The 17238-nt window shown below is 50.9% G+C and overlaps 1 protein-coding gene across 2 annotated transcripts in view; it reads right to left on the bottom strand.

The window, feature by feature from the left end:
- Positions 1 to 2164: 2164 nt before the first annotated feature.
- LOC144717933 (laminin subunit alpha-5-like) overlaps positions 2165 to 17238 on the bottom strand; it is an 88186-nt gene continuing 73112 nt past the window's right edge. For both annotated transcript variants that reach the window (XM_078593744.1, XM_078593745.1), the window contains exons 61-75: positions 16159 to 16344; positions 14612 to 14751; positions 13816 to 13995; positions 13106 to 13132; positions 10821 to 10966; positions 10413 to 10557; positions 9745 to 9878; positions 8651 to 8807; positions 7451 to 7573; positions 6625 to 6791; positions 6004 to 6136; positions 5269 to 5406; positions 4460 to 4590; positions 3375 to 3536; positions 2165 to 2448 (exon numbers count right to left, since the gene is read on the bottom strand). In XM_078593744.1, the coding sequence (XP_078449870.1) occupies positions 2352 to 2448; positions 3375 to 3536; positions 4460 to 4590; positions 5269 to 5406; positions 6004 to 6136; positions 6625 to 6791; positions 7451 to 7573; positions 8651 to 8807; positions 9745 to 9878; positions 10413 to 10557; positions 10821 to 10966; positions 13106 to 13132; positions 13816 to 13995; positions 14612 to 14751; positions 16159 to 16344 (2066 nt within the window). In that variant the 3' untranslated portion in view covers positions 2165 to 2351. The remainder of the gene's footprint in view (positions 2449 to 3374; positions 3537 to 4459; positions 4591 to 5268; positions 5407 to 6003; positions 6137 to 6624; positions 6792 to 7450; positions 7574 to 8650; positions 8808 to 9744; positions 9879 to 10412; positions 10558 to 10820; positions 10967 to 13105; positions 13133 to 13815; positions 13996 to 14611; positions 14752 to 16158; positions 16345 to 17238) is intronic.

The following is a 17238-nucleotide window of genomic DNA, read 5'->3' as shown; positions in this document are numbered from 1 at the left end:
TTTATTTTGCGAGAATAACAAAGAGAGATGGGACGATTGTCCCCTGGCAGCCCCCCCCCAGCATCGGGCTTAATAACTCGGGCGATGACACACACACGGGAAACCTCACACCGCTCACGACGGCGCTCGCTCGCTTTAAGAAGAACCGGCGTGGACTTCCAAACTCTACCGGCGCAGAGTGTGCACCACAAAGTACGAGCTAGACGAGAATTCATACCCTTAACAGTCTGTGCAATATACCGTTGGCTTTAAAAAGAAAACAACTTAACGCGTGACAACTCTCGACAGCACGGGCGTCGAACGCGTCTCAATTATTACAAATATAGCACCTTGATATTGTTCACACACGGTCGCACCCCCCCCCCCCCCGCCCAATGCTCCCACTCATGCAATATATCCCGCGTGTGAATGTCGAGTGTAAAATGTACATCAGTTCACCAAGTTCATTCATCTACCAACGATTCAATCGATAATTTACTGACAATGTATACGTATATATAAAACATAGAATTTTGAATAAAAATACTCTGGACAACAATGGCACTACACCGACTTGGGAAAATGTTGGAGTATAAAAAAGCGTTGTTTTCACCGTATAACATGTTTGCGTCGCATTGATATTCTGAACAGTAAAATTGCATAAGCATAAACCGAAATATGCAGTATTCTCGAATGTACCGTATACCGGTCATCTGTTTTTGACGTTCTGCTGTTAAATTTCTAAAACCATCTTAAAATCACAAATTAGTGGAACGCGACCATGGAATGATAACACGGCCTTGGCGTCATTTCACCAGGCCCGGTGAAGGAGGCACTGACCAGTCTGGCGCATTGTTCGACAACACTCCCTGCTGGCACGGGATGGGCCGTGAGCTCGCATGAGTGAACGCGCTTCGCTGACCGAACGAGGAATCCTCCCTGTGGCACGAGGCCAAATTTCAGCCCGGATGCGATTTGTCTTATGTTTGTGTCTGAGAAAATTCCGTCAAAACACCCAGGCACCGGCATGTGCTGTCGTACAGAGATAAAGTGCCTGCATTTTCTCAATTTATTGCGGTGGCTTTTAAGATTTTCTTCGTTTTATTGTGCCCTCTAAAACCTCACGTTGTTTTTTTTCCCTCTCGTATCAACACAACATTTAACACAAAGGCTGTAAAATTTGCCCTGTGTGTGCCAGTTCTCAAAACGTTTCTTTTGTACCAACAGAAAATGAAAACATCATATAACAGCTCTCTAAAATTAATCATACGTCATATATGAACACTGTTTTATGAATGGCTTCTCCCATGCAGCTAATTCTTTGGCAGTTTTTTCAAGAAGAGACGATGGCGAGGGTGACATAGGCAGGGTGAAATGAGTACTTAGGACTGTGGAAAGTGTGAGTGTAAGTGGTACCATCACTTCATAACAATGACTCATTATTGAGTATTAGGTTTGGCCACATAATGGATAATCCAGGAATTTCCTAATTGCGAAATTTGTTTGTGAAAATAGTTTTTCAAATTACAGGTGAGCTAAAACAATCATAATTGGCAAGTTAAACACTAGCACACGTGCCGATTGCATCTATTTTGGCTATATCGGATGGTGAAATGTCTTAACGATGGAAATTGGGTCACATCATGAAGTGCCTGAACCCAAAAATCTATTATGAATTATAATATTGCCCGCGAAGATAAAAACCTTACGTGTCAAATCATAATAACGTGAAAAAAGACCCCTGAAAGAAAAGGCACGCTCCATTCCGTCCTTGTTGACTGAGGGAATATATCCTTCCGACTTGAGACAGTGGGCAAGAAGCCAAATGCTTAAATGTTTTACTCAGTAAAATGCATTTTTGCTATTACCATAATCAAATAATTTCTGTCCTGTAAAATTTATATCCATCGTACGTACGACCAGTTTTTAAGAATGTTAAAACAAAACAAAGTAGCTCGGTTGAGACAATGTAGCCGAGGGGATGGGGAAAAACAAACCAGATTCTGACTCGGGGATTAAACTGTATTGTTTCTGTGCCCTATCCACTCAGCAATAGTGTCCCCACAGGACAGGCACCGATTTTTTTCCAACTAAAAATGTATGGCATTCCCTAAGCTAAGCCCTGCCGTTAGCCCCCCCCACTCACCCCTGACTCCATCCCACTCCCCCCTCGCCCTCCCTCATGATCATGGAGTCAGTAAGGCAGCCCCCCCTCCCCACCACGCACTGCCCTCTACTAGTGAAGCGGTGGCATTGCCCATGACTGGAAGCGTGGGTCCCATCACGGTGGGGGTGAGAATGAGCTGTCCTGAGCAGGAGGCGTAGGCAGGGGTCAGCGGCCGCCCCCTGCGTGGTGAGCCCCTGGTGCCTCATCACGGCGCTGCCAGCAGGCTGCCCACGCAGCCGTCCAGCGAAGCGTCCAGCTTCTCCACGAAGTTGTGCAGGTCCTCCACGTGCTCCTCGCCAGGTCTGCACGCACCGCACACACGGTCACTTTTGCACCTTGAGGGGAACGGTGGTGGCGGAGGTTTGGGTTGTTGGTGGGAGTGGTGGTGGCGAGATGTTAACTACCTCGCCTGGTACACAGGAGGTTGTGTAGTTTGTGTGTTCTCACCGTGGTCACGTGAATTTTTCTCCAACGCCCCCGGTTTTCCCTCCACATTTAGAAAAAAACATTTGGCTGCTAAACATTTCCACGTGATAAGCCACTTCGTTGAGCTATCATTTGTGGCCAGGAGGTCCCTTCTGAAAAAGAGCTACATAGCTCAGTGGGCCGTATCTGGTAGAGTTTAGCTCATCGGTTGCGGTGGCACAGTGGTCAGTGGGCTGCGGTATGGACCCAGCGAACCGAGTTCACTTCTCGTTCACGGTGACCATCGATGACGATTGCCTGAAACAGTCCTGGGGCCTCCCCGAGGTCGACTCAGCTTCAAATAACTACTTGGTGCCATGTGTAAGCATCGTCTCGATGCTGGTGGTGGTGACTGCGTTGGTGGTGTTTGGATTGTTGTTGCTGTTGGTGATAGTGGTGATGCCGATAATGGTAAGTGGTGGTGGTAGTGAAGTTGATGCTAAGGAACTTAACCTCACTTATTTTAATTTTAATTGCCTTAAAACATCCTTTTTGAATGGACCCCGGGCCCGTGGATGCCCTGGGACTTGTCGGTGCTCCCCCGGCTGCCCCAGCTTTCCCTGAGGCTCATTGTTGTTGGTGCTGGCGCATGGTTGCTTTGTTCAGGGTTGTGCCAGAGTGTTACTCTCTAACCTGACTGCCAATCCCCCTTCCACCCGAATGCAGTTGTATTCATTTGCATGAAGTATCTTGAGATGTGATTGCCCTTAGATGCTATGCGAATCGAAGTTGTTGTTTGTTGTTGCCAGTGCCGCTCACGTACCGGCGGATGTAGACGTTGGCGATGCAGCCGTTGAACCTGGAGGCAGAGGCCTCAACGTAGCCGCCCAGGAAGTAGAGCTGGCTAGGGGCCTGGCGGCTCGCCCGCCTTCTCCGCGCCGTCTCCTTGTCCGGCTCGTACTTGTTGTCGACCGCCATTCGAACCCTGTTCACCCAGCCACGCCGAGGACCCCGCCGTGCAAGCAAACGCACACACGTGAACACACGTGAACACACGTGAACACACGTGAACACACGTGAACACACGTGAACACACGTGAACACACGTGAACACACGTGAACACACGTGAACACACGTGAACACTCGGCATCTGCGGCAGTGGTGGAACGCTCTTCCTTCCGATATTCGGAAGCCACCGGAGCGATGCAACTTTAAATCATCTTGATTGAAGACTCATTTCTTTTTCACTGCATTTTGTGTTTAGTTTGTTGTCCTTCCCCCGCACCTCCGATTAGCACGATTGTCTACGTGCCAAAGAGGTTCAACAGACAAACATACAAGTGCTCTGGTACACAGTTTGCAGATGCAGTTTATTGACTCTCTGTTGACCTGTGTCAGTTTGTTAAAACATTGCACAAACATTCCAACCCCGTGATGAATTAAACAAATCGCTATATTTGGCTGCAACCTGCACAATCCCAAACATTTCAAGCCCACATGTCACTGATAGCAGACGAAGGAAAAGTTAAAGGTGCACGCCTGCAATTTACCACTGATGCCACTGCTGCCAGAAAGGCCTCCACAAGGAGGGGTGCGAGAGACCCCTCGTCATGGAACTTTGGCAAGACGTCTTAGAAGATGTGGGCGCACCCACACTTCACCGCACCGCACATGACCTGCCAATCGACTAACTGCGGCGTACACATTCATACCGCAGGGCGGACAGGAGGCGGCGGAGGAAATGTAATCAACCTGTACCATTGTTTCAACGGCCCTGCCACGAAATTGAACCAGTTACCTCGGGGTTGCTAGTCCAGTGCGTTAACCATTATTCCACCGCAGCATCTGTGGCCGTCTATTCTGGTGAAAGGGAATCAGGCGAAAGCAACGAATTGGGGGTCACTCACGTGTTGCCTTGGCGTGTGACTTTGACATAGTGGGGCAGGCCATCGTTAAACCCATTGGAGGCACTCCGTATGGTGATGGTACCGAGCTTCAGCTGCACGATGCCTGCTCCCACCATGGAGATCTGCAGGTCCTGCTCAACACGACAATAATAATAATAAGCACAACCATATAAATCAGTACGTTTGGAATTAAAATGGTGTCATGATTCACGGATAAAAAGTCTGCCAATAGGGGGTGACATTGCTGTGTAGTTTTACTCAATGAACAAATGTGCAAGGAATTTTCCATACGTGGCAACATTTGGACCGTGACATCGGCACACATGGCCAACTCTTTTCTGAATAATGTCGAGAGATTTTTTTTTTCCTCGTCCACTGTGAATCAGGCGGCCGCATATTTATGGTTAATAAACCCGCAGTATTAACCAGGGCAGCCCCCACTGGACCTGAACCGCACTTCTGCGACAAGCAACAAACGCGCTTCATCCCGGCTTTGATCGTGACAATTCATATAAAATTGTCATTGTTGTGCAACTACCCTGGAACTCACGTCTCCCTAAAAAAAATGGACTTGTAGTCTCAAAGGGTTGTCATCATTATCATCATCATCGTTCATCAGACGTGATATATTCACTGCTGTATGAAGGCCTTCCCAAGTCGCCACCATCTCTCACGGCTACCGTGATCCAGCCGGCAACAACTTGCACGGGAGCCGATTTCATCGCTCCGTCTCCCCACATGTGTGGCCCCGTCTCATGAGTAACATAAACAAACGAACGAAGGAGTGAGCACGCGCAAAGTGGACTCACCCTATCGACAGAGCCCATCAGGAGGCCGGAGGGACTCGTGGTTTTGAACGTCAACCCGCACTCAAAGTCGGTGGCATCGAAACCTTCGGGTTGGAATGACAGGTAACCTGTACCGGTGAAATCTGCACCACGGGAAACCTGCCGAGAACAATCGGGAGAGGGCACGCGCGTGCTGAGAATTAGCTTGGAGGCAGAACCTCATTGAGCTCAAGTAGGTAGAGGATGGCACAAAGAAATGAGAGTCTGCTTAATTATTTCAATAATCACGGGGGTCAGTAATGGCCATTCACTTAGACGAGAAGTGTGAAAAGATACTTGTGACGCGTCGCACAGCATTCACTCACTCTTAACCCAAAGGTGCGAGCAACAGCAGACAAGCGGGAAGGTAGCCAGGTGCGGTGCTATATATAGTAATATGTTTTCAGCCAATTAATGAGTGTTTACATGTGGGAGGAAACTGGAGCACCTGGAGGTAACCCATGCATGCGACGAGGCAACACTCTCTCCCGTACAGATGGAACAGTTGCAAATCCACATTTGCCGCACCGCATTCTCCCAGACAGCCAGGGCACGGCACAGCAATGCTCAGAGGAAGGGAGTTTCGAAGCATTTGTGCATGAGCCGCCTGCCCTTAGCCGCTGCGTCCACAGTGCTGGAGCACAGCGTAGCCACCACCGCCGCTGCCCGGCGAGATTACGGGGTGGCCAGGCTCGAGGGGGCAGCGCTCGTTCTCACCATGAAGTTGTCGTAGCAGCCGTAGATGATGCCCGACGTGGGGATCTGCTTGAGCGCAATAGCCGAGGTCATCACCTTCAGCGCCTTCATACAGCCCTTGTAGGACGTCTGCACCGGCAGGTATTGCTTGATGCTGCGGATGGGGACAAGGGCGCACGGGACCGACGGTGAACAAACGCGGAGTACAACCGTCGCCGAGCCAGCGGACCGCCGCGCACCCGGTGCAACGTTTGCGCGTGGCGGATCCGTCGTGTTCTATCGGCGCTCTCAAATCCGACCTCGTCACGCGCTGTAGCACGTTCTCAACATCGCACACAATCGTTCTCTTCTAAACCACGGTGAAGCCTTTTCCCGCATTTAAAGCGGTTTGCGCATTACTTTTGCCCGTGAACCTATTTGCAGCATGGTTTAACCATATATATTTTTTTAATATACAAATATAGTTCACACATTTGCCTCAGCGTCGGTCCCCTGGGGAGTCGGATATGTGACGTTGTACTGTACATGTACTGCCCTTCTTTGTCGATTAACTTCTGGATGAGGGCCTCCCCATGCAGTGCGGGCCACGATGATTGTTTTTGACTGCTGCCCATCAAACCCACCTCACGGGCAGGAGCTCACCTGTCTGGGATTCGGCCCTTGGGAACCCCGCCGATGTAGGCAGTGTTCCCCACCACGCTCCACAGGGACTGGATCTCCGGGCTGAAGACGTCGAAGAATAGCCGCTCAGACTTGGGCCCCACGTTGAGGGAAACTTTGCTGACCAACTGTAACACGTTGAGCTGGACCTGTAAAGGGGTGTGCAGCGCCCCGGGAGAGAAGGTGACGGAGCAGCCTGGGGTCCTGCATTTGGATGTTTGGCAAATTCTAATAACGAGTGTTCACTTCAATCCTGAGAACTGGGAGAAAACCCAGCACGCACGCAAGGGGATAACGCTCAAAGCTGTACGCACAATGATTCAAGAATCTATTTTCTGTATTGCCACATCTCCCATGGCCACCTCGCAGCCCAGCGGGTTCGGAGAGTTTCACAAATCCGCGTGATCCACCGACCCCAGCGTCGACCATGCCGGACCACAGGCAACGTGCCACCATATTCAGCTCGCGCTGTCCGGCGGCCGAGATGGCGAGACAAAGGCAGAAATGGATCGATCGCGCCGATAAAGGGAGTCATCGGAAGACAAAAGAATGCTTAGGAAGAGGCAAAAGATGGGAAAATATGGAGATCCATAAAAAAAGAGGTCATAAATCGGTGACCTCCCCCTCCACCCCTTGAAGGTAGCCTGTCCCTGAGCGTGGCTTGTGGGGGTCTCCTCCCGCCTTCGGGAGGTAGGACGTTGGATCACGTAATCGTTTTCATAAAAAGTATTTGATCACAGCTTTTCAACTTTTAGCCGGTTAGCTGACGAAAATCTTCCCCCCCCACTCGCACTGAGTTTCACCGTACCGCGTAGAAGTCCTTCTGGTGGACCTTGATGACAGTCGAATACTTGGGCACCACGGGGCCAGCGCCAAAGTCAAAGACGAAATGCAGCTGCCCGTTGTAGATGGACAGGCACATGAACTTGTTCTGAGAAAAGGCAGAAATAGGACGCGACACGAATTAAATTCGTAACGCTTCGAGTCACCGTGTTGTTCTTTGAAACGTGCGGAGCATATCTACTTTGTTTCATAACGCGGCTAAGGAGTAGCGGCAGCTGCCGCTTAATGCGGAGGTTTCGTGGTTCGAAGCCCATGGCCGCCCTGGTGAGCACTCCGGGTCTGTCTTAGGACCTTGCTCTTTTCCCACTATATCTCACCTCTGGAAGCTGTCATTTCTTAATTTAACTTTAACACTTCTTCACCGACGACACCCAGATTTTCTTTTCCTTTAACCCTGACCTTTCATCCCGCATATCCGCCTGCTTAACGACTGTCCAATCCTGGATGTCACGCAACTCCCTCTCCATCAATCCTTCTAACACTGAAATCCTTTTCTTAGCTTCTCCACCGCTCCCCGCCACCATCTCATTCCCTCTCTTCTCCCTCACTCCTTCTGTCTCTTTTGCTCGCAACCTCGGGGTCACCTTCAACTCCTCCCCTTCCTTCTCCAACCGCACCTATGCCACTGCCCGCACTCGCCGCTTTCACCTTTTCAATGTTCGCAAAATCCGTCCCCCATCTCACTCTCTGCTGCTAAGCTCCTGGTTCACTCTCTTGTTTGCACTCACCTTGACTACTGCAATTCTCTCCTGCTCAGCCTGCCTGCCTACACCCTTCACTCCTCTCTAAAGGATACAAATTGCCTCAGCCCGGATCATTTTTAACCTCCCCCACAATTCCCACACTTCTGCTCTACTTTCCCATCCCCACTGGCTCCCTGGCTACTATCGCTGCCCGTTTAAAAATGTTCACTTTTAAGTGAAAAAAATCCCTCCACGGTCTTGACCCACAATACCTTGGCTTCTCTAGCCTCTCACTGCTCTTTCCCATCCCACCCTCTACGCTCTCCCAGTCTCTACCGTCCCTCCCTGTGCCTCTTCCTCGCACTGTGCCCAAAACGTTGGGCCAACGTTTTGAGCAAACGTTGCATGCTTGCTGGGTGATTGCGAGGCGAGCCGGAGTGGTTGTTCTACAAAAAAATGGGCGCAGCACAATCTTCGCCTACGTCTTTCTCCATGAAGAGCAGGATGCCGTCATCCATCGACGTGCGGATGTTGAAGTCAAAGTTGTAGCGGCCGCCGCTGGCGTCCACTGGCGCCTCGGCGTACCCAGTGCCGTCGAAATAGTACGTCTGTGGGTTCACTTCCGGCGAGTCCTTGTAGCTGTGGTGCGAGAGTGTGGGGTGTGGTGGCACAATGCATTATCGTCATCATCGTCATCATCGTCGTCATTGCTTAATATTCACACCGTGCCTCCCGTCCAATTCATCTCAGGGGACCCCCCCAGTGGCAGCTGTCCCTGTGTGAGACGAGGGAAACGCAGCACCGGTCAGCCAGTAGGGTTCAGTCTGCCAGCCTACGGGGGCGACGTTGCATGTTTACCAAACAAGCAGTTTATGAGTAATTCATCAAATTCGAACCGTGGTGCCAGAAAACACATCTCTATTCATTTTCGGGAGAAAAAAAAAATCTCGGGGTCTTTAACATTCACTGCAAAACGGTGGGCGTGCACTCTATGGCTAACACGCCCGCAGTGTTAACCAAGGCGGCCGATGTGCTCGAACCGCGAACCCCCTGTGTTAAGCGGTGAATGTGCCGTCGCTGGGCCACGTCACCGCCTGGAAGCACGCGCTTACAGACCGTCAACTCGGGCCTGGCATTAGGGGTGTGCACCAGAGACGGCCGCCCAGATGGCAAAGCTGTCAGGGGCACAGTCACTCTATGAGTAGGGAGCAGTCTGTGTTTCGTGCCCAGTTTGACGGACGCGTCACTAAGCCTGCAGTAAACAGGTAACGGCGCGAATATAAAGATCCCCTGTATAGCCTTAACAGATTGTTGGGCCAAGTGCTGTTCGCGAGCACCTATGAAGACTGGCACGGCACACGAGGGGGTGGGTGGCCAGCACCACGCCTTTGGCTCCTGATTGGTAATGTTTACACATCGTACCTGGTACTCATTTGAGGCTGAGTCGACCTAGAGGAGGCCCAGGACCGGTTCAGATAATCGTCACCGGTGTTGGCCATGAGTGGGAATTGAACTCGGGTCGCCGGGTTCGTAGCGCAGCGCGCTAGCCGCGGCACTGCCAAGTGGAACCACTTACCGCTTTGCTGGATAATCGGTGACGGTGTTCATGAAGTACGTCTTCTCGAAGTTGTAGAGACTCGTTATGTTCTCGTTAATGGCGGCCAGCTCCAGGTTCCCCACAAAGTTCGGCAGAGACAAGGCCGCGGGCAGCTGCACAAAGGGAAAAAAAACATTCTCAGCCTTCGTTTGGAATGTGTGCAGGCCACAGGCAATTGTAGACATAATTATGAGAACAATAATTTTTTTACATGTAATTTGATTTAAAAATGTTTTTGTCTTTTATTCAATTTTATTCCAGCTGTGGTGCTCATTTGAGCAGGACATCATTTTGAGTCATTATTATGGTTCAATCTTGAATTTGAAGCTTTGGTGACTGCAGGAATCCATACTCTCACATTAACATAGCCACTTCCGTGCCCTCGTTTAAGAGGCCGATCTTCTATCTTACAGTTACATACGAATTTCTCACATTAACATCACTAGCCCCGGCCACTTCTTTATAACCCTTGAGCTACACCCATTTCAAACCTTTTAAAACAGTCTGCCTCAGCAGCAGACCATGCTTTCCCACCTGATGACGGACACTTGTGTTGCGCCCGAAACGTCGTTATTAATTTTATTTTATACCTATGTGACTTTACCGAAAGAATCAAAGAGTATTATTATGGTTGTTGTTGTTGTTACCTGAGCACCAGCAGGAGCACCGCCCACATACAGTACGGTGTTGGCCGGGTCCAGGTCCAGCAGGTAGTCCTTCCGGCTGGCGACGGACATGGTCTTGAATATCCGCTTGTCTTGACGAAACTCTGCCTGGGCGTGCTCATAGATCCTACATGGGGTCACGGAAGAGGGGGGCCAGAGGAGTCCACATGTCAATGGCGGTTATCACGAGGGTCCAGCCCTGAAATTAACTGCTCACTGGCAAAATGGCCTCCTGTAGCGTAATTTGGCCTACTCTATTAAAACTATGTCTAAACTATTAAACTATTTTTTTGTATTTTACCAGGTAAGGCCCACTGAACGATGGAGCTCTTTTTCAGAAGGAACCTGGCGCGTACAGCGTGACTGCGAGTGCGCTCACACGCCACTCACCGCTCGAATCTCACGTAGGTGAAAGCCTTAGGGTTGATGATGGCGTCGGGCTCGGGGAACCGTAGGAAGGTGTCACCGATGCCCAAGTTGTACACAAACACCACCTTCTTCCTCTCCAGGAAGGCTCCTATGTAGTCACCCAAATCCTGAGAAACGCAAAAACACACACAGCAGAGTGTTCGTCCATTACCACGATGCACGGGGAATTAATTTAATTAATGCTAAGAGCGAGCTGTGATAGTCCATTCATCAGCTATCTCTTATATATATATGTATATATGTATGTGTGTGTGTGGAACTTATTCTGCACAGGATTTAGCCGACCGTGCTGATCGAAGATGTGGGATAAGGACAATAATCTAAACACGAAAAGCAGTTCTCAAGAAATGACTTTTCAATCGAGATGATTTAAAAGTGCATAGCTCCCAGTGGCTCTATAATATCGGAAGGAAGAGCGTTCCAGACGGCCGCAGAAGCGCATCTTAAAGCGTGCGATGCAGTGACGGTGTTCGTTCGATGGTTAGCCAAAAGCCGCTGCTGTGAGGATGACCGGAGTTTGCATGATGGTGTTTGCTCCTTGGCGAGATCAGCAAGGTAGTACACACAGCAGAGTGTTCATCCACTAACACGACGCATGGGGAACTCATTGAATGCCTTCCAACAGTGAGCTGTGGTAGTATATTCATCATCATCTATCTCTGAAGCGCAACTGTCGTGGGAACAGCAAAGACGCCTCGGCTGTTACCTCCGTCTCTCTGTCTCTACGAGTGCCTGTCCGTCGCAATCTTGGTCAGGTGCTGGTGCCGGCTTATCCACGCGCGTGATTGCATTTGTAATTCTATTTATTTGGGGGCATCCTCTCCTGATTTTATTTTATTTTATCATGTGCGCTGTAGCATGATGCTGGATATTCCTCAGTTCATTTAGTGATGTCTAAAAGCCCAGGTTTGTCTGGATTTCCAATTTTTCTCCTGTCAAATTTTTTTTCCTTAGTTCACGAGATCAGAAGTGTATTTCCTTATTGCCCGTGAGATTGTGTCTGCATTCCGCGTGAAATTGTGTTTGCCAAGTCTGATATTTTTATGCACCGACAAGGCCAAACCCACTGAATGGTATTTTTATCTTTTTTCATGAAATAAAATGTCTGCCTCAGCCGTTCATTGAATGTAATTTAGTGCATCAGCCTCTTGGCCTTCTGGAATGATATTAACCAGTATTAACCAGCAGCTTAACGGGCCTGGCTGTGTCAATGAGAAAGCCGAAACTGGTCCAGAGTTTGCTCGCTCAAACAAATGCTGATGGATAACATCTGGAAAGCCAATTTGGTCGATGGACAAATTCCAATTTATATGTCGAGAGAGAAAATGGGGCTTCTGCTTACATATGCCGACAACATACAATGCAATCGTGGAATAGAACAAAAAAGACAACATCAATGAGACAAAATGTACAATAACGTGTGTAACAAGCATGACACAAGTCGTCAATATGCGCTGAATTGGGCAAACAGCGAGCTGCCCTCTCAACGAGTGCTGGCCGCAGTGCAGTGAAGGTGCCTGTGGCTGATGGGAAGGTGGGACACTCTTCTTAGGTTTTTTCGGTAAAGTCACGTAGAAAGTAAAATAAAATAAAAAACAAAAATCACGACGTTTCGGAGGCAACACAAGTCTCCGTCATCAGGTGGGACCGTCACAGCCAGATTAGCTGTATCAAGTGAGGCAATGATTCAAGATGTAATCCCTTAAAAGCGAGTTGTGGGGGGAGGGAGAGGGAGGGGGGAGCTCATCAGACTATGGTAGCCAATGAAAGGAACGTATCGGGAGGGAGGGGGGGGGCGAGGCCAAAAAGGGTGGGCGATGGACGTGGAAGCGCTTGTGCGCAAGCTGGCCGCTTGCGCACAATCGCTCCATTGTGTTGGCGTGTGCAGTAATTGGCCGCTTGCGCACAAGCGCTTCCACGTCCATCGCCCACCCTTTTGGCCTCGCCCCCCCTCCCTCCCGATACGTTCCTTTCATTGGCTACCATAGTCTGATGAGCTCCCCCCTCCCTCTCCCTCCCCCCTCAACTCGCTTTTAAGGGATTACATCTTGAATCATTGCCTCACTTGATACAGCTAATCTGGCTGTGACGGTCCCACCTGATGACGGAGACTTGTGTTGCCTCCGAAACGTCGTGATTTTTGTTTTTTATTTTATTTTACTTTCTACGTGACTTTACCGAAAAAACCTAAGAAGATGATTCCTTGCAGTCACGAAAGCTTCAAATCTAGAAGGTGGGACACTCACCGCCTGGCGCTTTCTGCGACCTCCATCCTGTGGATTCAAAAGAGATCGTGACGTCAGAGACCAGGGCTCTTAAGGCCGTGCCGCGCTATGGGACATCCTGTCAGCCACACGGCCTCCCAGTAGTCCAGCGCTATATGGTGAATACACAACACGGAATGAACCAGGGGAAACCACGATGCTCCGCACCGGTGTGTGCGGTGTGTGGTGCACTGTGCGGTGCATGCGGTGTGTGGCGTGCTGTGCGATGTGTGGAGTGCTGTGTGGTGTGTGCGGTGTGTGCGGTGCGTGCGGTGTGTGGTGCACTGTGCGGTGCATGCGGTGTGTGGCGTGCTGTGCGGTGTGTGGAGTGCTGTGCGGTGTGTGTGGTGCATGCGGTGTGTGGCGTGCTGTGCGATGTGTGGAGTGCTGTGCGGTGTGTGCGGTGTGTGCGGTGTGTGCGGTGTGTGCGGTGCGTGCGGTGTGTGGCGTGCTGTGCGGTGCATGTGGTGTGTGCAGTGTGTGGCGTGCTGTGCGGTGTGTGCGGTGCGTGTGGCGTGTGCGGTGTGTGTGGTGTGTGCGGTGTGTGCGGTGTGTGCGGTGTGTGCGGTGTGTGCGGTGCGTGCGGTGTGTGGCGTGCTGTGCGGTGCACGTGATGTGTGCAGTGTGTGGCGTGCTGTGCGGTGTGTGCGGTGCGTGTGGCGTGTGCGGTGCTGGGTGTGTTTGAGCCTCACCGTTTTCTTGCCGAGGTAAAAGAGGAAGCGGCTGTCGTCACCGGTGGTGTCGTCCCCGCGCGCCGGATCCGCGTCCAGGAGGTAGAGCGCCACCGAGGTGTAGGGCCGTAGCTCCTCCAGGGGCGACCCCAACCGCACATTCACCCCAGAAGTGCCGTTGAACTTCATCGGCACCTTCGCCTGTGGATGCACGCGGAGCCCAGCGGTTCAAAACCTCTCTAGTCAAACACCTAAACACTCATTCATGGACCAATCACAACTTCATATATAGAGGACTGCAGAGCTTGGAGGGGGGGTGTAGAATTTCGTGCCGGTTCACTGCCTCCAGGCTGCCTGTCCCGCTTGTCAACACCAATGACGATTATGTGAACCAGTCTTGGGCCTCCCCTAGGTTTACTCAGCCTCAAATGAGTACCTTGTGTGGTGTATAAACACTGGAAAGACAAAGGTGGCCAGGCGTGGTGTTGGCCATCCATCCCCTCGTGTGCCGTGCCGGCCTAAGGCTATACGGGGGGGTTATTTGTGGTCCATGGCATTTCACGAACTGTGTTACAATCCCAGAACCCGGGTTTGACACTCGCTCACGCATTCCCCGAGTGGCAAATGGTATCTGAACACGTCCCGTGCCTCCCTTGTATCAACTCAGCCTGAAAAATAAGCAAAGCGTCGAAATCAGCTGTTTGCCAAGACGGAGGCGAGCCCGGGTTACGGTGCTGGCCACACCGAGCCCCGTCCTGTGCCCTGTCCTCACCTTAACAGGCGCTCGCTAACTGGGAGGCCAAAACGTCGCACTCACCAGGCTGGCCGAGTGCCGTGCCGCCTCGATGATCTCCCGGATGTTGCTCAGATTCCCTGCGACGTCCGCGCTGATGTTCTTGCCCTCCAGCTCGGCCAGCTTCTTCAGGAGCTCGGGCACCAGGTCCGTCAGGTCATTCACTGCGGGCGAAGCAAGGCGACCGCAGCGATGACGACTGAACACCGAGGGATGTAGTACGTGTGCATGTGTGTGTGTTGAATTTCTTTCGCATACCGTACGCAGGCATCAGCGCTTATCGGAGGTGCGCGGGAATGACAACAAGCTGAACCCAAAAAGCAGTTCTCAAGAAATTTGTTTTCAATTTCGCATGGTGGTGTAGTGTATAGTGGTGTAGTGTATATGAGTGCTGTGTATAGTGTAGTATGTAGTGTATTGTGCACTGTAGTGTATAGTGTAGTGTATGTATGTTGAACTTCTTTCGCACCGTACGTTGCCCACTGTGCTAATCGGAGGTGCGGGGGAAGGACAACAAACTAAACGCTAAAAGGGGTTTGAAAATAAATGAGTCATCAATGCAGATGATTTAAAAGTGTGTAGCTCCAGCGGCTTCCTCAGAAACGTTGACATAAACTCGAACGGAACATCGGACACTGCGGCGGTGTCTCGGTCACCGGTTCGATCTCCCGGCGCGGAAGTTGAAACAATGGCGCAAGTTTCTTAAAAATGCCCTTCGCCTCCCTGTCCACCCAACAGCATTACGCGGGTAAGCCACAGTTTGTTGACGAAAGATGTGGTGATGCTGCTGAGTTGGCACTGGTGCACGAGCACGAACAATAATAATAATAATAAACTCAATACATTCGTCAATAACACTATGACAACAACAGGGGAGAGAATTAAATAGCCGATGTTTTGGGAAATGGACTTTCTAAACGACACATGGAGAGGCCATCGCCTTTATATCTCAGGCCCCTCGGTGTGCTCTCTGGACTCTCTACGTGTTATGTATATACAGTATTGTTAAGCCAGTCTTCTTGAAGCACGTGTCGACTTATTTGTCCGTCGAGTTCCAGGTTGCACGTTGGAGGATAAAGCGTGGGTGCTCCCACCTCTTTCATGATGCGTAGCCAGGGTGAAAGAGTAGGCCAAAATACCCCCTGGAAGGGGCTTCGTAGGGGGCTCTCTAGCGGCGTGAGTGAGGAAAATTGCAGGGCTGAGCTTTTACCTTTACCTTTGACCTACACTGTGCTGGCTCACGTCGCCGCCCCAGCGGCGGCTCGAGATTCCAGGTGGGGGAGGATTCTGTAATCAAGGCTCCATTCAGCCGGGTCAGTCCCAGTCGGCGGCCCGCGAAATGTTTCGCCACTAACGACACCACATCCAGTATAACTCTCTCTCTCTCTATCTATGGATGCGATCTCACTGGAAGTTGATGTCCCGGTTTTCCCGCGAGGGACACCCGCGGCCAGATTTGTTTAGATTTTGAAGCGACTTTCACTGGGCGACCATTGCCGTTGATGACTGCCCTAAAAATCGCCTCGGGGGGGCAGCGCCCGGCTCAACCCGGCCGCGCCGCGGCGACTCACCCTTCTTGGTGGCCTCGATGAAAGCGAGCTGGAAGCCCTGGCTGTCGACGGCGCCGCTTTTGATCTTTTCGGCCAGCTTCTTCGCCTCCTCGAGGATGCTGTTGGCCTCGTTCTCCGTGCTCATGGCCAGGTCTCCCGCGGCCTGCGCATCCTCCTTGGCCTTGCGGAGTACCTCGTCAATGTTGCCTGCGAGACGAACGCACGTCGGTTGGTTCGTTTGGAACAAATATCTGGACACCTCTCCACCGCGTGTGTGTGTGTTGCTCACGGCAAACACCAGTGACGATTATCTGAACCGGTCCTGGGCCTCCCCTCCGTCTCAGCCTCAAATGAGTACCTGGTGCGGTGTGTAAACATCGCCGCTAGGGAGACAAAGGCGGTCGGGCGTGGTGCTGGCCACCCACCCCCTCGTGTACCGTTCTGGCCTTCATAGCTGCTCGCTAACAGCACTTGTCCCTACAGTCTGTTAAGGCTATACGGGGGATCTTTGTCTTTGTCCCCCCCCCCCCCGATAATGTTCACCCACCTGCGTGGGACCCCTATCTCGCTCGTTGGTGTTACTCCATTGCGCTTCACCACTCGCGTTCCCTCACCAATCCCCGTCTGGCTGTACGATGCCATCGTACCTTCACCTCGTTTTATTTTTTCAACAAAGCACTTCTGGTAAAATGAATATTTGGTCTCCTCTACGCAATTTTTCCCTGTTTGTCATGAGACCAAGTTTTAATTTGGAGCACTTGCAATCCCATGGATGCGGATATCACAAAGGTACCTCTGAGTTCCTTTCAAGTGTTCTCTGGTCCACACCAGAAGAGGGCATCATTGTCAAACCCACTCTGCTATGGAGAATAATGTTTGTAGTCTGAAAGTTAAAATAATATTTTTAAAATGTTCTGGGATGGTGTTTAGCCAAATTAGCTTGCATTACCAAATTTAATGTGATGGTGTTTTTTTGTAGTCATTGGTGACTGGGCTTAAGCCATCAACTCACTACACTTGAGAAGTAGGTTTAATCAGAGGTGGCTGCCTGGATTAGAACCCAAGATCTCAGCGGTGTGAGGTCAGCGATCTGACCTCTGA

This window comes from Lampetra planeri, chromosome 4 (genome assembly GCF_965212315.1).
Source record: "Lampetra planeri chromosome 4, kcLamPlan1.2.h2, whole genome shotgun sequence".
Lineage (NCBI taxonomy): Eukaryota > Metazoa > Chordata > Hyperoartia > Petromyzontiformes > Petromyzontidae > Lampetra > Lampetra planeri.
This window is presented reverse-complemented; position numbering and strand designations above follow the sequence as displayed.